The sequence below is a fragment of the Varroa jacobsoni genome, unplaced genomic scaffold (genome assembly GCF_002532875.2).
Source record: "Varroa jacobsoni isolate VJ856 unplaced genomic scaffold, vjacob_1.0 scaffold_706, whole genome shotgun sequence".
Lineage (NCBI taxonomy): Eukaryota > Metazoa > Arthropoda > Arachnida > Mesostigmata > Varroidae > Varroa > Varroa jacobsoni.
In genome coordinates this window covers 126,689-151,618 of record NW_019213608.1, presented here as the reverse complement: position 1 = coordinate 151,618, position 24,930 = coordinate 126,689, and the positions used below count along the sequence as shown (strand labels likewise).

Genomic DNA, 24,930 nt, shown 5'->3' with positions numbered 1-24,930 from the left:
CCAAAGGGCGATAGAAAAACGCCAATTTTTTTTTACCTATGCGGGTTGTTGGCCCGACGAGTTAGCTCGAACCTAGTATTTTATCCACCTTCCGTAAAAAAAAATATGTATCTGTTGCGCGTTTGCTTGAAAATTTGAGCACTAGCGTAAAGCACCGTTTTATTATTACGAGCATTTGTATTTGACTAATTTGAAAACGCTATTCGTAATTGATATGATGGTTTTAAGTCAAATGAGCTTGATTTGAGGTCGACTGTAACAATTATTCATCATGCTAGACACATTTGTAAAAATCTATTAAGTATCGATTTAAGCAGGGTAAATTTGGCCTAATAGGTGAGTTCGATTAATTCGAATCACCCGGTTAAAATTAAATTCATCCCAAGTGCCTGGCAATTTCAGGGACACCTGGTAGCCAGCAAGCTGCTTGTTGATCTTGTCAAGGAGGTAAGTTTACAACGATGTTTACCTGCAAAAAGAGAAAAACACTCCGTCTTGAACCAGCTCTGAGTAAGAGTTGCCTTGCGGTTACTTAAACCTTGTAGTGTTACTACCTTTAGTTTTTTAATGGAGGAAGTATTCATAAATTGTTGGTTCACAGGCAGGATTGTTATTTTTCAATCAACTGTATACTTACGGGTGTTGTTCATTGACAATTTACAATACATCATTCGAAAGCAATCGTTTTTAGCCATATTACTCTTATAAGTTTTTTTTTTTCGAGGATCATTTGAGAGAGATCCAAGCACGAATTATCGTCTATTTCGATTCTACTGTGGATACTGGTCTCGCAATATAAATAATAGCATAAGACAGCTCCTTAGAGATTGTTTATTGAGTTTCGGTCATACAGTATTTCGAATTTAGGCCTGAGCCCTTGATTTGTCAGTTGCGATTTAATGTTTTGCCTTTCTTGAATCCTGCCAAAAATTTCGATATTGGGGTAGTGAGTTTATTTGGTGAAACCTTATAAATCCGTTCTTACGGGTACGAAAACGCATATCAACGAACGTTAGGTGGAAAATGAATTTACAGGTATCGTTTAGACAGTCATTGTTTTGACGGGCAAGAAGTAGAGTTTTACGGATGACAAATTACGGTGGAAAAAGACGGAATACGGATTGAATCTACGCTCCAAAGAATATTTTATACCTCTGATCCCTCAAGACAAATCCAACTATGTTTATCGATAACGGAACTCTTATTATCATACTGTTTTACTGTCTATGAACATGTCAGAGAACGCGAGTACGGGTTCCAAGAAAGTCTATTGTAAGCTCAAGTGCAAAAACTCTTGCATCAATCCCATGTCATATTTTAGAAGTGAAATTTACGTGTTGGCCCCGCTGTTGACTAATTGCATCTGGATAGCTATGTATATCTGTTCAATGACTTTAATTGTTATGATCAGTTAAATGGAACGTCTTGCGATAAATCATCTAAAGTATAGCAAATTAGATCTTTCCAAAGAAAGAAGAAGCTATTTACCTTTTAATTATAAATGGTTTTTGCAGAACATGGAATAGTTCGTAGTGTGTTTCTATTCTCGGCAATATCGGCTGTACAAAGCACTGGCAATATTTGGATGATGCTAAAAGAATGACCAGATATTGTCGATTTAGACAAGTAGGCAGTCGATCAGAAATACAGTAAATATTGTATGAAGAAGAAGGAGCTGCTCTAGGCAAACACAGCAAGTGAAGGGAATGCCTAGAAATAGTCGGGAGCGGGAGTCGCTAGGTTATGAAGAACCGCGCAACGGAACAGGCGGGGCCAATGCCAGCAAAGCTTGTTTAGTTGTCGATGGCCGTTTGACGAAATAAACGACGGTTTGTTACGGCAGAAGAGAAAACGAAAGTGAGGTACGAAGTCGGATAGTCGAGCGAGTAAGAAATTCTGGGAACGAAGCTGCCATTAAGAGTTGTTGATTATTGCGTTCCAGTCCCTTCACAGAAAGCAATAATTTTACGCCTGACCCATTTTCAAGCAATGCGAAGAGCGCAGGATTATATATTGAAATTGCAATGAACAGTATGTTAAACAGAAGTGGCGCTTACATGGCTGAAGGCAATGCTACACTATTGTTAGCGTAAACTGGATTTGGCGAAAAAAAAAAAAGAAAGGAATTAGATTGTTACACAGCATGCAAAGAAGTAACGAATTTTTGTGTAGTCCTTACAAGGGTGTTCACCTTCCTAGCTCCCTTGTAACAATAGCTTGAGGCAAACCGTAGCTTAGTACTGGCGAAGCCAATTTTTGAAACACTGTCAAGTGTGCTGTTACAAACCTCAGTGTCTAGTGATCGTAGCAAAGGATACCTATAAACGCGGGGTGCTTAGAATATGGTGGGCGCAAAAAAGCCTACCGTACAAACGCTTCCAGGACCACCTCGACAGCGCCTTTGACGTGCGGCCTAGCATTGTCGTGGAGAACGATCGCTTTGTTCATTATGTTTTTCTTTCGGATAGCTAGGACATAGCTTGGATTTGTTGACTATCCTGTTTCCTTAGTCATCAAGATGGCCGTGTCAGATCCCTTTGAGTATAACCAAACGAATCATGGCCTTTTAGGAATCGAACAAACTTCACTTCAGGCTCAAACACATCTCCAGAAGCTATCAAATGCTTTCTCTAATGCAAATCCGCGCAAAAATATCATTTCTCGGCCCCGCAACAATTAAGTGTTGATGTACTGCCATTATGGCCGCGCAAAATGTAATGGGCTAGGGAAAAGCCATGTTTCTCGATGCGCTCCATGGTAGTAATATCTAATAAAATTCCATATACTCAAAATGCTTGATCATACTTAAGTTTCTCAGCTTACTTATCCTGCTAATTGATTTCTTTAATAAGGAATTTGCTGAGATCTAAGACCCCATGTTTGAACCTAGCAGACCGCCTCCAGCAAACCTTTCAATCCTCGCGGCTCATACGACACAGATATGTCAGACTGCTCCGACAGCCTCTTGGCTCAGACGGAAGGCGAAATAAGGTAGATTTTTCATTATCAGAAGCATTCATTTTTAGAGTTTGGACACTCTAAAACTTTTTTTTTTCTAAGTTTCTCTAAGTCTAAGTTTTTCTAAGTCTCTGTGACATGCACAGTGAAAATATAACTGGCTTATAGAGTGCTTACATATATTTTTGTCGAAAGCAGCGATAGTAAGAGTGAACAAACAATGTAGAGAAAAGAAACGGAACTTATAAGCATATATCGACATTACTTACGTACTAATCTAAGAATATTTAATAGAAATACGAAAAAGCGATTTATGTGAGCGTAAAACCCATCGATGCGATTATTAAAAGACCAGTGGTCGATTTGTATAAATCTACTATTTAGAAAATATTTATACACGAAGACATAGGGTCAGTTGAGTCTAAGTTAAAGCGGCAAAAAGCGCTACTATTTATAAGAGTCTGAATGACGCACCGCGCGTCCCTTTTCAACCTGGAACTGAGTAAAAATAGCAGAGAAGCGATACTACTTCCATTGTATTATGCTGATGATAGAGCCGTTGTTAATTCAACATTAAATTGTTTTCCATCATACGTCTACTCTATAGGTTGGAGAGATCTAAATAAGCTATTCAACAAGCCACAGGGTTGCTCAGGGACGTCTTTGTACAGAGGTTTCAAGTGTAAATGAAAAATAATTATCACATTTTACTTATATCAATCACACGCGAACAACCCTATAGAGGTTAGAAACGGGAAAAAATGTTTGTTCTATTAGATAACGCTTGCGTACGGAAACGTTCGTCTAGAGTCGATTGAACTTCTGCAAAGTCCATGTATAGGAAGTTTCCCAAACTAGTTCCTTTAAATAATGTAAAGTTATGCATAGGAACTTACGGGCGACGTAAGTCGGCTCGGTTCATAATGCTGTTAACAATAGCAATGAGAAGGTTCCAATGCAGTAAACATTGCGATTCAATCATTATTATATTATAATCTCACATAAGGAAAGGATCTCTAATTGCCACTAGCGTTCCTTGCAACCTAGATATGCTCACATTAATATTGATAATAATAATAATAAGGCTTATTTTATCTATTTATTTATTGGCTTATCTGACAAACGTAAAGTTGCTTGGTATCATGCCAAACAAATCCATAGGGGGTTTCTAATCATGTCATGAGTCAATCATCAATGAGTCAAAAACAACAGACACAATGTTATAATCAGATTGATGATACACCTTAGACTGGTGGTAAATCTATTAAGTAGGGATCGAAATTCGTCGGCGAAGCTTAGGTTCGTCGTAGTTTCAGGAACTTGCTACTTCGATTTTCTGAAACTATTCTTTAATGGACCAATATGAACGGTTACATAGAGCCAAAATCATGGCCTTATGAATTGCGTGTGTGGTCTAGTGGTATAGTGCTTAATTGTGGCTACCAGTATGAAACTAATCTGAACGCAGATTACCTCAGCGTGTTTACCAAAAACAAGTTCTCCAGCTGACATTATATTAGTCGTAAAATTCTTGCACCTCAATAACGTTGATGCCATTGAAATAATTTGGGCTTACTGGTTAGTAGACCCCGATGAAGACTTCGTATAGATTGCCTTAAAGGCCCATTTCGCAAAGAACGGGTGCACGACACACTGCCGTATCAGTGATGATGTGCTAGATAGCCGATGGACTATGGCACCCCATTATGAAGCGGAGCAGTGAAGTTTTTTCATTGCTCTTCTTTATCTGGATAGTAAAATCTTTCATAATGGCACGCTGAATGTACGATAATACTAGAAGTTACTGCGTGGGAATGTTTCGGGATGCCCGAATTGTTCAGCACTCACTAAAAGGATTTCAAGTCAATGGTGGCTTGCTATCAAAATGTTCAGCACACTGAGTATCGACAATATTCACGGAAAATATGCATGACTAAATCATACTATTAATTTTTATACGGCAGTGGCACGGTGAACAAGATGTGCTAGCACGACTATGTACACCTGTTGTTACATTGTGTTATACACACACGTCTATACTACGTCCGGTGCGGTAAGAATGTGGCACATTTTGTAGGTAAGCCTTCGATGTCCTTACACACGAGAGACATTTAATCTGTTAACGAACAGATCAATAAATATAGGTATATGAAAAAAAGGATACCAGAATGCTATTGTTACCTTCTAATTATGCCTAAATCGTTGGTTCATTGCATTTTGAATGAAACAATTTCTCCGTAACTTGCCATTTTCGCTCGCAAATACTTACGGCAGTTGTAAGTACGACCCAGTTAAATGTCTTCTGATTGGCGCGCCTCTTGGTCTATGCTTGCGACTATCTCTATATTGTCATTTTTTTGCAAAGATGCACACGGCCCTTCAAGGCCTGAATTCGCTCTCGTCTTATGAAGAATACACATAACGCTTTTGTATTGTTTTAGTACGTAGTGCAGACATTAAGTGAACGACTGTAATTATATTCCTTATATGTAAGATAAGTAGAGAGATTTTTAAAGTAAGCTAAAGCTAGCCTTAAGAATACGGGTTAGACTATCCAAGAAAATGCATATCATCTCTTAGAACTACCATGCACTGGTTTGCACCAGGAATATTATTATATGTGATCTATGTTAATACAGGAATCTTCTATCCATAGTCATCAATTGAGCATAAAATAAGAAACACCGGTATTGCATTGCACTTATATACCAGGTTCGCGTGAATTACATAGTTTAACGTTAAATCATATATAGACAAAAAAAAACACGTTAGGTACTTTGGATTTTTATTATTATACGCATAAAGCCATAAAATCTATGTATTGAACAGCTTAAACAAACTAACAAACATTTTCTTTAATTGTGTAAACGCTCACATCGTGATAATCATACTGCGCCATTGGTGGCAATCTTCTTGCCGTCGATCGTTAGGAAAGCTCACCGAGAACGTCTGGGGTCTAGGGTCAGGAACGTCTTGGAGTTCTGACAAACACCTTTCGCGCTCCACATGCATAAAAACCCCAATCAAAACTAAAAGATGTATAGCAGCGTCTGTGAAGCGATTACGAGGGCCGTAAAAGTAAAACTAGGGAAATCTTTTCGACACTCGATTGAGCTGTCAACCGATCCATTTGATTGAGTAACGCACTTTTTGCAAAAAAAAAATGCATGAAAAAAGGTTTGGTTTTTTCCACCAACTGTATGATTTATCATTGGCTTTTGTCGACATTTATCATCCTGTAATATGGACAAGAGCCAATTGTATGACAGTTTTGGGTATTTGGTTCCGTTAATTTCTAGGGCAAGTTGTAAGTTTACAGAGCTAAGTTAGAAGCACTGCAGTTAGCGAATAGTTAAGCTCAGCCTAGCAAAGGTTAACATGAAATCGACGAGCCAGCTCGGCCTGCCACATCTCTAAATTGTTTAGCAATGGTGTCAAAAAATGAGGAGCACATATAAAACTATCGTGTATAAAGTTGTATGTCGAAAAAACTCGTACAAGCCCAAACAAAATAGTTTCTACCTCGAGGTCAATCATACGTCTTTGTCTCTTATCATAAATGCAGTTTCCTAACGGTCGATTGGATAGATGACCCATAATGACCCGTTCTAGCGATATGGCCTGACTGGTACGTTGCATATGTTCTGTTTTTTATTACAGGGTAACAGTTCGTCAAACGGATGCATCTGATCGATTAGCAGGGACACTTCATTTGGTGTGATCCAACAGCCGGTGAAGACGATGCTTTGCGATTAGTGACCTCAGCGTAACGGAGCGAATTGGTCCGGCGGACTCAAAAAGATTCACCTAAAATAGAAGAAACAAGATCAAAGTGAGAGATCCAGCTGAAGTCTTGTATCATCATTGCTATCTATATCTTGTCGACCCACAAAAAATTAAAAATGGGCCTGTTTAATTCGGCATCGTAATATTTGTATCAAAGTAGACAGCCGTATATGTCTATTATATAAGTCCTATAAAGCTGGCTATCATTACAGTGTTGAATAAATTCAGGTTAAAGGTGCAGACGGCTCAGTTAGGTATATGAGTTACAGAAAGAAATGACTCGTGCTTTATAAATTCACTATAACTTCATAAGTGGGCATACGTTGTAAAGCTGCGTGCGTTATCAGATTTGAGCTTTTTTGGAGATCAGCATGAAAACACACCATCAACGTTGCGCAAAAGGTGTAGATTATCTCGATAGTATTGCCTCAGAACAACGAACATACAATGCACTTCAGAAGTGCTGACAGTTTTAAACGAACAGTCCCTATTGTCTATCTGAAAAAAATATATAAAATTAATAGTCAAACGATAATAGCGTATCTTAGCAAGCTTTTTACAGCTAAGCGATTGGCAACCACGTACCCATGAACTGCTAGATAAAACAAGCAGCAGCAGCCTGTGGATATAAATATCTAACTTCTTTTATTTTCAGTCATATTTTCGTTAGCTAGATCATACTCTACCGTCTAAGTATTGCTAGGAACTTTGATGAATCAGCACAATTAGTTAACACGTAAACCCGTCGTAGTCCGACCCTAATATGGCGTACACTAAGGTACGCACAGGCCTGCCATAGGGAACATTGTTAGAGGTAGAGATTACCGATTGCATCAGCGAGTAATGCGTTTGATTGTCGAACTTGTCCAAAAATTGTGTATGTTAGCAACGATAGTGCTTTTCTTCGAAATGGTACCCATTCAATACGATATTGTTGCTCAATTGGGCGTGCAGTTGCTTGCTAGTAAGTCGTGATAAATACGTAATGCTTGAAAAAAACAGGACACATCGAAATAGGAAAATATTTTCCCGACCGCCAATCTACTTTGTGAATAGGAGGAATATATGATAACGATAGCAGCCAGAAACATTTTCATATTGGCACCCTCTGTCTGAATGAGCCGGACGGTCAGAATCCATCGGAGACCAGCCAGATCGATGACTAGCAGATTAAGGACATCAAGTGCAACGTTCCGCAGAGTCTTTGTCAGCCGATGAAGATTCGGACTTTTCTAAATATGTCGTAGGTTTCATGAACTTCAGCGAAGGATGCAATGCAGATTCCTAGCATAATAAGCTTTTGGAAAAGGTTTCCCTGATGCGATGTTCTCTGTAGTGTTGGCATCAGTTAGTATAGTTGGTAAGTGCAAAAATCATTGTAAGCTGTGTTACCTTCAGCCGAAGATCGTATTTGAGAGCTTATATCGAGCGAAGGAACTTACAAGCAATGAGGCTACCGTTACTCGCTATCAATTTAAATGATATAGGGCTATATCGGTATATTCAATAGAAGGTGTTATATGGTTATAACCAGATAACATGCTAGGTCTTAGAAGTAGTCTACTTTTCTTTCCACATAGTGATAATAATACTCATACTAGACTAACCATCAATATAAGTCCATTGAGCATTCAAAAGGTATTGCTAGTTGTTATGGTGTACTAACGGCTTGTCGTGGCATTAATATGACAATAGATAAACTTGATCCAAAGTGAAGATAAGCGTAAAATAAAAGTCTCTATTTTCGATCTAAGCTTGTCAAGTACTATAATTGCCGGAGTAGGTTACTCGTGAGATGACTATCGTTGGAAAATAGGGCAGCTAGATAAAAAAAACCTACTCAACGTGTTACTGTGAGCCAGTTGAGGCCTAGACTTTGATCACATTTAATTCGAGTTTGGGTGCGACATCGACACAAATCACTGGGTGGGACATATAAGTTGAAACATACATGCAATATGTAGTTCCCTGCGGAACAGATAAGAAATATTAAACTTGTTGGCTGTAAAACGATGTAGTGTACTTTTATACCATCAGTAAAATAGTTCATAATTAGATGAATTAATAGGAATCCAGCTGGCAGGTTAAATTGAAAGCATTAGAAACTGTTTCTGCTCATCATCTTCGCTGTTTTCAGGTTCAGCTGGCCTAGAGCTGTATATTTTAAGTGTTGCTTTTTTCACCGAGTCCAACAAAGAAGATACGTAGCTATAACACTGTCAAAATAAGCGTACGCCAGTATCTCGCATGCGTTCCAGTATTGCAATCACGTACGTCAAATTAGAGTTTAACTTATCTTTGGACGTCACGTAATACGCATTGGTACCAGGTTGGATCCCTGTTGAATAATCTATTGTAGAAGCTAAATGTAGTTGACCTGTAAAGCACAATCTGTCACTACTATGAAGTTTGCGTATATAACATCACGGTTCAGTCTACTGATCAAGCCAACCGATAGTCTATAGACGGTTAGCCTACTGTGAAGTAGGCCTCACAGCGGTGGACCAGTGAAAACGTAATATGCTAGAGAGATGTTGCTTCTATGACTTCAGAGAAAAGGATTTATCATCTTAGCTAGCAACGTATATCGATTGTTGGCAGCATGCAAAAAAGCGTGTAACCTGTGAAGCGGATACATATCCTTTGGACGTACATTGCTAAGCAAACAACGCCACTGTACTGCTGAGTAAATCTATTGGCTCGAAAGGATTGATTTTCCAATGTCAAGCAAACCTGTCTTACATGATGATCTTTATTATAACTTGACAAATTCATTGTAATTGTAAAAGGTAAGACGAGTAATTGTCTCAATATAAATTTCACGAATAAGACAAAAAGATACCTCGACCACTGTTGGTGGAGAGCAGACTGTTAATGTCTATTCATCTTTATTTCTTAGCTACGTATGCATGTATGTATGTATGTATGTATGCATGTACATGCGAACAGGTGAACGTGAATCAAAATGTCAGTCAGGGCCTACAACACGGATTCTGTGTTGTGAGCACATCTATGAATCGCGGCAAATAAACAGTGATAAAGACAGCTTATTGTCGGCGCACTTATGTTGTGCTCAGACACGTCTGTCATCATCAAGCTACTAATATGCCCATCGAACTCCCAATCGATATTTGTTTCCCTCTTAAAAAAAAGTCCGTTATTAAATAAAAACATAATTAACTAAATTCAAAAATTAATCTCCAATCTCGACATAGGTAAAGTTGTGTTTTGACGAGTAGTATATATCTTCGAATGTATTTTCTATGAAAACAGTGTGTATTGCACTCAGAGCTTATGAACTCATCAATAATTGCCGAGTAATTCCAAATTTACTTAGCATAATTATATTATTAGGAAGGCACTACTTAACGTAAGCCGATGGGTCATAGCTAGAGTCTGAAAATAGACGGGTAAGGGCACAAAAACGACATAATTTATTGCCAATGTATATGGACTGCAAGGTATTGATAGGCTGCAGGACAGAAATTGGAAATTAACTCCTTCCTCTGTTCTACCGTTCATACAAGCTTGACCTTTGGTCATACCTTCGAAAACAAGAATTTTTAAAGAACGACATGCTTAATTTACGAAAAACACCGATCTCTTTTGCGGAGCCTTAACAAGATTATTCTGTCGTATGCTACGGGATATAACTTAGCCTTTTTACTAAGTAAATAACCTTGTTTTGAAGGTGTTAATTCGAAAATACATAACGTAACTATATTTGTGATTACTTATTTTTTTGTCTTACATATTTATGATTTTTATTTATGTAACCTAATGATTCGAAGGAAAGACGTTAATGGCAACTAATTTAAGATTTTAATTTTGTGTTTAAGGAACGTTCTATAAACTTGGCCCCTGACACCGCTTGTCTAGCTAGTTCACTCATGAAACAAATGATATTGAAAATCAAGTTGCACGAACACAAAAATATAAACCATGCGAGCCGCTAAGCAAAGGGCGCAGTTCGTATGAAAAAAACAAATATTTCAAAGCTAGGCCAAACAGCTTTAGGTCAAAGTACGCTGATCATTTCATTCAATATCTTGGCAGCAATCGACAATGCTCCAAGAGCCTAAACCGGCCAACACAAATAAGTGTGGCACGAAATTGATTTGGACAACATCTAGCAGGATCTAGTAGAGTAGACCTCTGCAGTCCGTGAAGGCAAAAGGAGCAACTGCAAATAATCAGTGCTCAAAGTGCTTGCTAGCATGTCGTTATTTTGGTGGCCGCTCGTGCGGAGTCTACTTTTTTTGCCTGATGAGCACGTAAACACAATCGTCTGTAAGATTCGTTTTCATGAGCGTCGCTGCAACGAAACCCCCATGCCATTCACTTAATGAGGCCGTTATTTGCACAAATATTGTAAGCGGTCCTTTTATAATAAAGCACATGCAAAAGTCGGCCTGTTTTGTACAACATCTAGATATCAGATCAGGTCGAAGTCTAATGCAGGGGGGTCTATAACGTAGAAACAACGATTTCAAATTAATAAGATTTAAGGTAGAATGAGGCCGTTAGGAGTTGAGTCCGTTCGACGACAGGGAGCCAGTCGTTTGATGGAATACGTAACGGCGGTAGAATAGGATGTAGCAAGTCGAGCCGAAAATGAACGATGTATTTTCTAGTGATTACTTACGTACGAAGACTACCGATAAGAGTATAGTACCCACGTAGAATTCTTGCTTAGTCGCCATAGCCTAAAAATGATCTATTATATATGCCTAAACGATTCGAACGCAACAACGGCGGGTGACAAAAACACAGACTATCGAGAGGCTACGTATTGTAAAACACTTATTATGTCTCGTTGTCTAGCTAAGCGGCTAACTTCTAAGGTTGTTATATGAACTGAGCTCAGGAACAGGAAACGGTCTTTGCTGATTCTCTTCTGAAAGTATCGAAATAATAGAACCAATATTTCAATTTATGTCTTCCAATTGCAAATACTTATTTACCTGTTATGCTACCTTTGTTATGCTACCTCCACCTTGCTAATAGATTGATGCTGTCAACAACGGTAAAATCAAGTTGACACAATCGATACGTCAGTGATACACACGGCAAAATAAATGAGATGGCGCGGGCATATCGTTAGAAAATCTGACCCGCAAACAAACCTATGTTTTCCGGTTTCCAGAAGAAGATTAAATGCTAAGTTCTCGAGGCTTTGATTACCATCCGTGAACTTTTTTCGAAACATTGACCGCGTTCGATAACATGCGAGCTCTGTCAAGCTAAACTGAAAGGCCAAACGACACAGCCCCTCTGGCCGAACGCTACAGCTGCGTATTTTTTGATAACTTCTTGCTACGGCCAGATAGTGTTCTTCACCTAATATCGCAGCTACAAGTACCCTTAAATAGATTAAGCTCAATGTACTGGCTAGGAAGCTATTTCTGTTCTCGATGCCCTTACAGAATCTTTTTTCTTCAGAGAGAAAAAAAAAAGCGCGTTGTTTCGACGAGCGTTGGTACGAACAGTTGCTCATGTTACTTGCTTAATGCAGCCGTCGTTTGCGTATAGATACTAACAAATGCATTCCGTACAAAAATCGCATAGGACATAGCGCTTTAATTTTATTTATCGAGGGCAATAGGTTTCCGGTATGTCACCATCAAATTCATAATATGCAGCAGAAAATACGACTGAAGCAAAAGACAAACTCAAATGGAATTTTCCGGTTATGCCTATTTGTTAGAATTACCTTTTGCGCAAAACTACAGTTGATAGTAACAGAGAGCTGCGTAGAACACTAGATGCACGCGCATAATTTCTAATTCGAAGCTTTTCATACATAGCAAAAACGGGTGAGGTTCAAGAGGTTATCCTCATGTTCGACCTGGCTGAGCTATCTGGCTCAGAAAAGCGCGATTCGCGCAGATTTATTACTTTAATAAACGAATTCACTTCCACCTTTCAGCTAACTAAATGACAGTCTGTACCGCTCAATCTGTACGTTCTTTTTTGGCGGCAAAATTTCGATCTAATAAAAGCGTGAGGCAAAGGGACAGACAGACAGACAGACAAATATGGCTGGGCGATCGAGTCAAAAATCAAATCAACGTTTCCGGTGCCTGCCATAAGTTCGTATGGCTCTAGGCGTTATTGGTTAAGCTGAATAACGACCGTGAGCTCCTATCAGTTGTCCTGCATTCTGCACCAAAAAAACAATATGCGGCACCTTTACAGTAGTAAAGTAATTTTGCTTCCTTAATGGTCATCGCGATTACGTGAAATGCAAAGTTGCGCTTCAAGTTCCTACGTATCTTCAATATCTTTGTACGATCGAAGGCTATTGATTATCATCTTTAGCTATTCGACCTCGTCGTAGAACATGGGCGGCCGCAATAACTAGCCGAAGTTGTACATCAGCTGTGCCATTTTTTTATTACCTTTAGTAATTCAACGATAGATTACATTAGCAAGTTCTTTATTAGGGCAGTAAATACGTGCATTGTTCGGCGCATTGGCCAGCAAGTACGTGGCCGAGTACCTAGTTATATCCTGCATCGTATTGTTCCGCCATTACTTTACATTGTGCTTTAACTAAGACCACCTCGAAAACTTCTAGATACCTATTATCTTTCGCGCTTCTGCTTCCATTAGTTAAGGCCTTTAGCTTATAAAGCCATAGTTGTTTTTGCGAATTGTACATTTTACTAGCACATTTAATATTGTAAGGATGCAGGCTTTCATTTAGGCTATAATTGGATCTGAAAATTATAGAGAATTCGTTACTTTATAAACCTATAGTCTTTGATACCTCACTGTTATACTATGCGTTACGATGAATCGTCTTGGGGTGACCAAATGGTAATGTAGCTTAATTACTGTTTCGGCTTGCAGAGTTCTAGTCCAAAAAAAAAATTGTATGTGTGTAAAGCATACGTCAATTATTAGGGTGGCAAACTTGAAAATAGCATGTCTAAACCGGGCAAATAAAATGCGTATGAGATTACATCTTGAAAAATATACTGGAAAATCGATGACAGTTCGTAATTATGAGTATTTCTATTTAGCTAGGGCTTATTTGGGGCTGCCTTACGACTTCCAGCAGGCGAGGCACTAGTACGAAAGCTGCGAGGTGCACGCGTTCGGCTTCGTAACCAACCAGCCTCTAAATAGGTTTCCTACTCGACATTGTCGGCATACTCCTCATTAGAGCTGCAAAAATATCCGCGTAAAAATACGAGGGATACAACACGTAGATATGCGATATCCAGATTCGTATAAGGAACTTATAGTTATAGCCAGTTATAGATAACTGGCTTACGGTGCCAGGCTCACTACCGCCTCGACGCTCACCGGGGAGAAGGTTATTCGATTCAAGATAACCTAACTTGTCCTTGGTAAAGTCTTGATAACAATAGAAAACCTTCCAATTGTGCAAGATCAGACAAGGAAGCAGGAAGTTGTGAAAACTAAAAACATTTTTGTCAGCGACTATATGTTATTAACGCCGCTTAGTGAATGACAAAGCAAATACTTTTAACTTGTTTAATTTAATAAACGCTAGCATTGTCTACTTCAATAATTCCTTCTACTCTCACAGACTGTATGCGAAATTAGAGACACTTAAAGTAGCGATCTCTGATCTCTTCCAAGCAGAAGTCTGGTCGTTGAGGCCCTTGTATTGCATCCCGTCTATGTTATATGTATGTACAGCTGCCACTTATTTGTTGCACGGCGATACCGGTGGGTTAGCTTTTTTCTTATATTGTAAGGTCCTCGCCAGTTAAAAGCCCTTAACACTAAGGCACACTGCTAGCAAGTAAACACTTTACGAAAATAGATAGAATATGTTACTCTGGCGTGTGCCTTGTGCGTTGTTGTCACTATGTGGAACGCGCCTTTTCTATGCGATTACATTACCCTTTACAACCCTTATTTATGTGTATGTGCGTATGTGAAGAACGCTAAACCGCGATGTAGTTGTGAGACAGTGAACTCGTCCAGCCGCAAAAATACAAAGAGAAGATGTCTGATAAGCTCATAGTACTTCGAAGCTTCAATACTACGCAATGGATAAATGTAGAGGCGTCACTTCTATTGACCTGAAGTCATGTGGCTACCAACTGGTTGACAAATGTCTTTGAGATCCGCCTAAAAGGCTGATTTCTTTTTGTGGAATTTCTATGCTCGTCCACTTATGTCCATGTACCATGAATATATTATGTAAATTTTGCTATGAGGCTCGTTCATTTTTTTCTGCCCTATGAAGCCTTCCTTATCGGTCATTTTACTGTATTACTTTGACGGAACATCGTGATCTTCGACGAAAATAAATAAATAGCTTAATCGTCTGCCATTAGGAACTTTAGGTACTTTCTAATTTTTTTTTTCTGAAATGCTCAGACCCTTTTCCGGCCGTTATTACTTGACTTACTTCCAAGTGACGCACAAAGAAGTGGCTTGAAAATAGATGGGAGGCGCGCCTTTATATTTGTTCGTGCTCATTATTTGCTTTCACGCTAACGACTTAATACAGAATACTAATAATATGAAATGTAAAAGGCTTTAGGTAAATTAATTATTGCATAAGTCGGAAATCAACTTTTACACGTGCAGTAAGGGAATCTCTAAGATTGTTTGAAACAAAGTGTCGCTGAAAGCTTACAGCAACTGCGAATACATTCTAAGCTTCCTTCGTACGGAAATTTCGTACGGGAAATTATACTGACTAATTTCCAAAGACGCAGCGATAATGATGTCAAGAGTCCGCGTAGCCGAAATGATCCTTAAGTCGCAGGATAGGCCCTTTGCGACTGGCAGGGCCGGCTGAACCATTCGTAGGATCGATGGATATATTCGCTCGATCATTTCGTAGTTCCACTACAGACTTTATGAAAGATTCTTTGTGGCCCCCTCATGAACACATGTTGCAAGGCGTTGCGCGTCGTCGATGCAATTTGCCATTGCTTTGGCATTAACGACGTTCTGAATAAAACTGATCCCTCTACATCAGCAATGTGTGATCCTTGCCAAGGCGTTTCTTGCAGGTTGTTGCACAGCTTTCAGGCAAAGCGACGGGAAATTAAGGTCGTCTACGTCTATCATCTTCGTAACACATAGAACACCGAATAGCTCTAGACATAGCTTTCATCTTAGACTCGAGCAGCTTATTATCGACATGATGTAAGAGTTGTCAAACGTAAATACTCAAACAGTTTATAATGTGCTTATGAATCCCAGCTGTAACCTATCGTCGTAGTTCCTGCTTAAAGAAAAACGTCCCTCAGCGTCTTGTAGCGCTCACCTCATTAATTACCTGGCCTATATCTGAAGTACTAATAGCAAGCTTCTTGACTGTACAGAATGATCGGGGTAGCTTAACGAATCATGCATCCAAACAAATGAAGAAAGCTCGCCTTCATATTTGAGTCGCTCGAAACGTTTGTATAATGTCTCTTTCAAATAAACCGAGCTATCGATACCACGCTTGGTGGATTGGGTTGATTGAAACTGCTAGCCAAATAGAAAGTATCCTTTCTTGATAAATATAAAATGGTTTTGGTAGGGGCTTCGTAGTTTTCTCATTTATTGAAACCGATGAAAACTGCACCTTTTGAAAGCCTTCTAAGATCCGAAAGGTCAAAAAGAGACACTGTTCTGTTCCTCATCCTGAGCTCCACACAAAGTGTGAATTACAAGAGGAAATGTTAGGAGGAAAGATAGTTAAAACAAGAACACGAATTTACAATCGTTACCCAAGCGCGTCGATCTAACTGTCAGGTGAAGATTGTCGTGGTACAAGAGGTTTAAGATGTTGTTTTTTTCTCATTTTAATATCTTCTACGTCTATCCCTGCAATCCCTATCTAGGCCTGCAATCGTACAAATACATATATAGATTTTTTTGCGTAGAGATAGTCGAGGGCGTCCAGAGAAATCAGAAAAAGCAGACCTCAGAAAACCGAAGTAGGACCTTTTCTCACAAAAACCTTTCTTATAGAATAAGCTGTTTCCCGCTGATTTTTCATATGTGGCCTATTGTCTAAATGTAAATAATAAAAAAAAAATAGGCATTGTAATCTGTGGGTTAACATAGACAGGCAGTTCATAAATAAACAATAAAAATAGGATATTTACGCCGCCACTGAAAATGTTAAAAAAAATATTGGTTATGAAAAACAAAGAAGGCAGGAGGTGAGTGTAAATCGTGTTATTCTAATCAACTAGATTTTCGAAGAAAAACATCTTTTGTTTTCTGCTTATCCCGAAGTAAAGTTTATTTACTATGTAGGTTAAATAGGTATAGCTCGACGCGAGTGACATATTTCTATACTTAGCAATGAAGTTATGAACGTAAAGAAATAGCAGAACTAAAGATTTAACTTAAACATTAAAATTAAGTTATGAACCCGAGTTGATATAAGAAAGTTAAACTACGTTTCTTAGTTATTGAATAATTAAATATCTTAAAAACGTTGTTTTTAGGAAAACTGTAGGATGAAACTGTTTTTAAATGAGCGTAACATTAGTGCAAGGAATATGATAATCTACGCATATGTGAACTATTATATATTTAATGTTCTGCTAAGATGGTGGACAAGCATACAGTATTAACATTGTTCTAACAAGGTCTGAAATTTGCTCTCCTGCATGCTACATCTACAAGAACAATAAAAACAGAATGTTCGTTGAGATCCACCGGTTTCCTTGCATAAAAATACTGCGCAAACTCTTATACAGACCCAACATCTCGTAGAGATTTTTTTTATAAGGATAATCTGAAAGAATGTCTTTCTTCCGCGCAAAAAACTGTTTCAGGCTATCCTATAGCTATACGGTTCTAGTTGACTGAATTAAAATATTAGTGGACCTACTGGGAAAACCCCTTCGACAATGTGACTAATTTCATTAATCTGTTTTTCATTAATTCAAATTATCTCTTCTACCAGTTCTGGAAGCAGACTCGTGTTGTATAGGCTTTATCATTGATCAAGCTTCTACTTACGGCATATTGCCGTGTTTCGAAAACAGACAGGGTGCTTTGTAGCATACGCAATACAACGTCACAGAACTAACGAATGAAAGTAAATTTTCTATACGTAAATTAGATAAAATAGCGCTCAACAGATTTTTGAATACGTCGGTGCTGTTACTACAACACGCCTTTAATAGCCTTTGCCTGGACATTTTGCTGGTCGCTAAATTTATGAGGCACGCTTTTCCCCTGTCTCATTTATTAGCACATCTCCATTGTTACTATTGGAGGAATTGTTCAGTTGTTTTTTGACTATGTATAAATTTGTTAGTTCTAAAGAGCGGTTGATTATAACTTACGGCGAAATTGAACCGTTGACGTTAACTTCTGAAAAATTCCTGATTTAAACTGTACTTGGCTTTTGAAGTGCGTCCTGGTTCGCATTTCTATCCCTACTACGGGTAATAGCCCTCGTCTTTGCGGAATCAACACAAGGGGACGAAGGAATGTCTTTATGACGATGGCCATATTGCAGTACATGAGAAAGCAAGGTAAGCTGACGGCCAAAAAGGTAAAAGCTGATCACCTTACAAATAGCTGATCCGTTGAGATCCTTGCAATGGGTCGGGCCGCAGACAAGCTTACTCTATGGGTGGAAAGTATACAGCGGAGCGACATAACACTTTGTCTGATTGTTGTGTTAAAGTGTCCTTTGGCTCGCTAGGAAACAAGAATAGGAGACGAATGGCAGCATCTATCTTAATACCTTACAAGCTCTGCTTCCTAAGCTTATCTCAGCGAGACGTCCAAATAGCTACTTGATTAGTGTTTGAATAGAGTCCTGTCTAACTATGGTGAGCAGCGCCAGATCTTGGGTCTGCAGAGGTAAAAAGCGAAAAGCCCTTCCTTGTCTTACATCCAGGTGCTTTTTTGGACGACTCATTACGAAGCCATTGTCTTTGAAATATTCAGCTTTCCATGCGCTGCCGGCTATATAATGACCGGCTTTGTTTGATATTTGTACATTTAAAGTAAAGTCAAAGTACAAGACTAACTATCTATCCGTTTCTTTGTCCGAACGATCTATCGATTTTTTGTCTGCTACTTACGCCGTTAATCATTGTTCTCGACGGTTGACCCTCTTGAGCATCAAACAATGTGTGTCTACGCCCGATTTCGAAACTAGACCACCTTCTAGTGCTCCCAAGTTTAATATGCAAACACGTTACTCATTGCGCCATCACGAGGACACATCCTTTATTCAATAGACTAATACAAAATAGAAAACCTGACACGTTCCCTACGTGACAGATCATACAGAGTCAAGATCGATAATTGTTGCGAGACCTCCATACAAAAAAAGATTAATGCTTAGGTGTATCAGTCCTCTTGTGATACCGCTCGTGCCATCTGTAAGATAGTATGTTATTTGTCTCAAGAAAACTTATGCCACATGATCATACTGACGACAGCAATGGCGAAGTGAATATGGACTTTTGTTATAAGGGACAGAACGAGGGCGTCGTACACTGGCTTCATTGAACTTCAGTGGCCCTGCTTCACTATCCTCGCTGATACAGATAACGTGTTTCTCTAGAAAGGCTCAGAAACCTTTGGTGAGATAGTCTAAATTGAAAACCGGAAGTAGGCACACATCGGTTCGTGCTAAAGGCGGTCAGCCGGCTGGAGTAGCACTTGACAGCGATACCAGAAGTTAATTCGAAGTGTTTAGTTTGACTCTATTTAATTACTGGATAGGAACGCTGTTGGTGCTTGCTCATTCTGGAGCTTTTATTGATTGAAATTATATAAGAGATGAGAATTAACCTGAATGAATAGATGTACTACAGGCTAGCCCTAGTTCTTTTTAACCATTTTTTACAGGCCCGTATGGGCTACAATAATGGTGTTAAAATATCTGTTTTTTTTGTGTCCTACCGACATCACAGCAAATCTAATGCTTTCGAAAGTCCGCTATTCTAAAACAAATGGTAAGTGATATAGAAGATTTCAAATCATACAGACTCGATCAATTGATGTAATAGTGCTTCTTATGCATAAAATGCAACACTTTGCTGTGCTCAATGTTGAGCCATGTGAGTCTATCGCATTCCAAGAAGTATCAGTCCGTTACAACGCCGATTTCATACCACTATTTGCAAATAAGCTACGTCTAGTCTAGGCAAGATTGTGGGATGAGGACTGTTTTGGCCATTATGTATTGCGTGTCTTTTAAGGCCAAATCTAATTATCGCTATTAATCAATGTGGGTAATACTATAATATCTGTTCGAACATAGTCATATAACGTAATGAGTCAAGATGGTTCGGTTTTTGGACTATACATATAATTTATGAATACTGCAATGCCCAAATTACCTCCCACAGCCTGGCCATTGGTTACTCATACGCCTACCTACCACATCCGAACATCCAGTTCGAAGGTGAAAGCATACGATGCGATACTCTAATTTGGGAAGCCTTATTAGAACTCAATGATTAGATGAATTTTTTAATAAACCACTCCTAGTCAGTTCAGCATGGAGTCAGCTAGAGCTAATGACACGTCTTTATATTGATATACGTAAAGCGATATCACATTGTAATCCGTTATAATAGTAGGGATAATTTTATCGATGATGAAGCAGCATGAAGATTCGGTGACGGATCCTTTCTGCTAGTAGAGAGCTGAAGGTACCTCCGGCGAGCCAAGGAGACCTTTCTTTATTGCTTCAGCTTAATGACCACCGGAAATCGTCCTCCGTAAGAATAACTCATCGGTGTTACCCGCCTGACGCAGATGCAACGGAGCTCAGCGTAGCAGTAGTGTAGCATCCTAACGGCAATTCAGCTCGGCTCGAATGAACTAGATTCGTCGATACTAGGTTAGAGAATGGAGCTACTCCATGGTGCCAATTCCTGAGGTCACACTAGCTGATATTTTTCTACATACTATATATCAGCTAATGCTCCGCCTGTAAGGCACGGTAATGCTGACAAGCGTGTTAAATCTAAATGGTTGTTCACCCATTCGCGCGAAGGACGATATCAACTGGTCTTCGTCATCGCTATATAGATTTCGCAATATGCCGGATACAGCTGAACGAAGCGGTTGCCTTGCATGGCTCTGGCCAGCCCGCATGATCCGAAGAGGACGATCGACAACGATTTATTTCTGAGCTCCTCTCGTGTCCCAACTTATGCTGTTGATGACAATGTAGCATAGCAGCAGCGTCATCAGTCACTGTTACTGTTGTGCGGCGTCCATCACAACTAAGACCTCACAGACTGCTTTTTCGAGTGCTGTCCATAGTAGGCCGGTCCGGATTACCTCTGTAGAGTGATTCGGAGCGAGTATGCAAGGTTGTTAGCTAAGGCACATCTGACAGAACTAGATCGGCGTGTGCATTTTGCTCACCCTAATAATCATGCCAATTGCATTCAAGCTTCCGAAGCACAGAGCAGGGCTCCTTTTGCTGAGCTAGTTGGCTAATAACTGTTATGAACCAGGCGGGAAACCAAGGCCCCAGTAAAATGGGCAAACATCACAAAACAGGTCCGCACCGCCAGAGCGGCTTGGTCTAGCGGCTCACCAATTTTCCTCTGGTCCCAGATTTCAATGGTGACAATTGACAGTAAAAGTGTTACGCTAGAGGGCCGTACAGCTCTACAGGATGTACGGGGCGCCCAATCAAAGTACCAGTAGGAACTAGACTGGGGTAATTCACAGGTTAACGCAGCCCACGAAAAACGCGACGATTTTTATAAGTAGGGTAAAGTGAACCAAAAACGATTCAGGGGTTGCGTAAACGAACTATCTAATTTTAGTAGACTTTTGAAAATCTACCTAATCGACTAATCAAATGATCTATCCCGGTTTTTAGTCGCATATATTTTTCGAATATTATTATGATACTGTAAAATGCGTGCGCTGCGCCCCCATCGGACCATTGGCAGCAAGTTGATTACGAAACCCTTTGACGTATCACGTCGATTGGAAACCTTCGACACACTTCGAAAATAAGCACAGTTCCACAATAATAATATGGTGGCTTCTCAATAATGTCATTAAAATAAACTCGAGATTAAGTACATCGGTTTGTCGTTAGAAACAAGCGCTGGAGGCTTTACCGTGCTTGCGTATATCAGGCGTATGACGAAATACCATCCGCTCATACGTTACGAAGATGTATGATTTAATATTTCATTGGACGAGCAAAGGCGGTTCGTATGATAATCGTACAACGTACTCTCGCTATTGATTCCATACGGATCAGCTTTTCAAGCGGGTCGCTCGGGAGAGTAGCAAATGCAATATTCTAAACGAGCTTTATTCGTTCTTCCAACTCGTTCGATAGTGTCGGCTTTGATCTAACCACTATCCAGTATAGCGGTTTTACCTATAGGCTCGATAAATCTATGGATGTATTCATCGATTATAAGCTGGAAATTCGTAATTAAGTAATTCGAATATATACTTTATATGAATTGGATTAATTCTACCGCCAAAAGCGATCCTATATATTATGGCGTCTCAACTCCGGGAGAAGAACGATGTAAGCTGACGAGGCGGCGAAACTGTTGCAATGCTAAATCGGTTGCCTCTTTAGCGGCTAGTTATGAAATAGGTATTTTTCTACGCATCGAAAGGGACGTTTCTCCGCTTTCATATGAACTGCGCCTACCGAGCCTGTTGTGTGCGTCATGTTTTTTCCTTTTTTTTTTTTTTTTTTTTTGTCATAACATTGATTCTTTCTGCAAAATGAGAATCATTTCTCATTATTTTACTTTGAAATAGAAAAAAAAATGTGCCGTTGAAGGTGCCAAAGGGTCGAGGTTACACACATCTCGTTTCCAGTAAACTAAATATCATCACTGCAACAATCGTTCTTGAACATCTGATAACGATCATAGATAATAAGTGTAGATATATTATAATGGATACACAGGGTGAGGCGAAAGGATCCTCATTGTATAAATATGCTCGTAACTCCGCCAACTTATACATACATCTCCTGCTGCTATAACAGATGTAGAATGAACAACCGTGACGTAGCATATATACACAGCCCGGGCCAACAAGGCCTTTAGGCATGTAAAAAGTCTCTTTATAGGTTCATAGAATTGATATTTTGTATAAGAGGATGTATGAGATACACAAACTATTGCAATAAAGAACAAATTTTTGAACACGTACACCAATGTTAAGATATTATGAAGTAACAATATAGGACCGTCTCCGTTATAAATATATGACGCGGGTAAGTTCGCTCTCTATAGCAATCATTTGCATATCTCGAGCTGTTTAAACATATTTGAAGTGAGGTTCCTTCAACCGTCAGGAAATCATTGGCCTACGTTGTATATTAAAAAATGTTTTGACTACAGATAAAGAAGTTGAAACCGGTCAGTGTGGGTCGTTGGCGATGAAATAAAAAGGGATTACAAAATCTGTACTAAGTAAAGATAGTTAGAAGATATTAGGAATAATTTGCTTAAGTACCATTTTCGAGAATGCAAAAACTAAACTGTCTAAATTAGTTCTAACATTTTCCTTCGAGACTTCTTGCCCGTAAAATATATATATATATATATATTCGCAAGAATAACATGTTAGCGTATAACACCGTGTGCCCTATGCACGATATAAATAAGGTTAGGAAACTATAGAAAATATTAGTAGTACAAAGAATTTAGCAATTAACGCGTTATTAAGTAAGCCCTGTTTCCAAGGGCTATGCTTGTTATAGCTCACTATTCTCCGCGATCTAATTAAAGTGGATTTACTTGTCTCGTAGCAAACTAATATAAAAACACTTTTGCTTTATATCGGCTCAGTGCTGAAAAGTGTATCTAAAAATGGCAACGATTTTTTAGTACAATACTTTTCTCACCTGTAATTCTAAAATTGTATAAAAAAAAAATAATCCTAAAATAAGAATTAAAGTCGTCGTCGTCGTCGTCGCCGCCGTCGCCGTGCTTCTAGTCATTCTAGCAGTATTTTAGTATATCTGTAGATCACTATATAAATTAGAACAATTATAGCTCCTATCAGAACGGAAACCTTGCTACTTATTTTTACTTACAAAGACTCCCTATAGAAAAAAAAAGTTCATTTCACTTACACACCATAGAGCTCTTTTCCCCATATTATACACAGAAAATGATATAGGAACGGTAACTCATTTGTTAGGATATAAATTTTCAATCTGATACAAAAGAACTGATCAGTTTAACAACGAACGTGTCTTGATCCACAGACCCATAGAAAATGAAGTTCAGGACAAAAATAGGGAACATTTTGGCAATGCCCCGCTAACAATTGATAACTCTAAAAAGAACTTGTTATCAGGCTAATGATAAAACTTTCAGAATTTCGTCAGGCGTCTTAACGGGCGCTTCAATAGTTTGTCTGCATAAAAGGCTCGCCCTGAAAGGAATGCCCTCTATGTAACTGGTAAAATGACTGTAAAAAAAAGTTTAAAAAAAAAAAAAAAAAAAGGCAAATCTGTTAAAGCAACTACACTTTAGCCAACCAGGAAGCGCAGTGTCGCAACAGCCATATGTACTTACCGCACCATATGAATACAGCGTTCGATCGACAATATCATAAAGAATACAGTTCGATAATATCCGGATTGGGTAAATAAATTAAAAATTATATGAGCCATTTATTGAAAGTATTGTATCATTTGAATGGATACATTTAGGCTTTACCGGTTTTTTTAGTTGATAAGAAGTTCTTATTTTTGGTAACCTGTAACTTTATTACTACTATCGTTATAACGTGTACATTATATAAAACGTTCGCCCGTTTTGGAGATTTCTGTTGTTGATAACGGGCCGCTAACATATCTAAACGAAACTATAAAGAGTTACGACGACTCAAGGATCTTAATCCAGCCCGATACAGCCGTATCTGAGAAGCTGATTCTGACCGCGTTATTTCAAAAAGAAAATTAATCTCAATCCGCGTTTGATGATGAAAAATAAATAAAAGCAATAACCCCATTCCGAAACTAGAATCACCTATAAAAGTTGGCCCAAGTCAACTTTACGCCAAAAAAAAAACCCTAATTGATTTGTCCGAACCATTCTGAATCGTTTGGCTACTGTGACGTATCAGGTTAATGTTGAATGTCATAAAGAAGTACTTGTCATACAAATCAACGGCGAGAAACGATTTGCTATTTCCTAACATAGGATAAAATCACGTAAAATTGAGGGAGTTGAATGGGGGTAATACAGTACC

General features: G+C 38.9%; 1 protein-coding gene and 1 long non-coding RNA gene across 2 annotated transcripts in view; one reads left to right on the top strand and one right to left on the bottom strand.

Annotated features, from left to right (window-relative positions):
* Positions 1-6,709, top strand: part of LOC111262839 (uncharacterized) — an 8,107-nt gene extending 1,398 nt beyond the window's left edge. The window contains exon 3 of the long non-coding RNA XR_002681884.2: positions 6,619-6,709. This is a non-coding gene — a long non-coding RNA (uncharacterized LOC111262839). The remainder of the gene's footprint in view (positions 1-6,618) is intronic.
* LOC111262837 (uncharacterized) overlaps positions 6,667-24,930 on the bottom strand; it is a 36,373-nt gene continuing 18,109 nt past the window's right edge. Inside the window, exon 3 of the mRNA XM_086969336.1 lies at positions 6,667-6,765. Coding sequence (XP_086825462.1) covers positions 6,667-6,765 — 99 coding nt within the window. The remainder of the gene's footprint in view (positions 6,766-24,930) is intronic.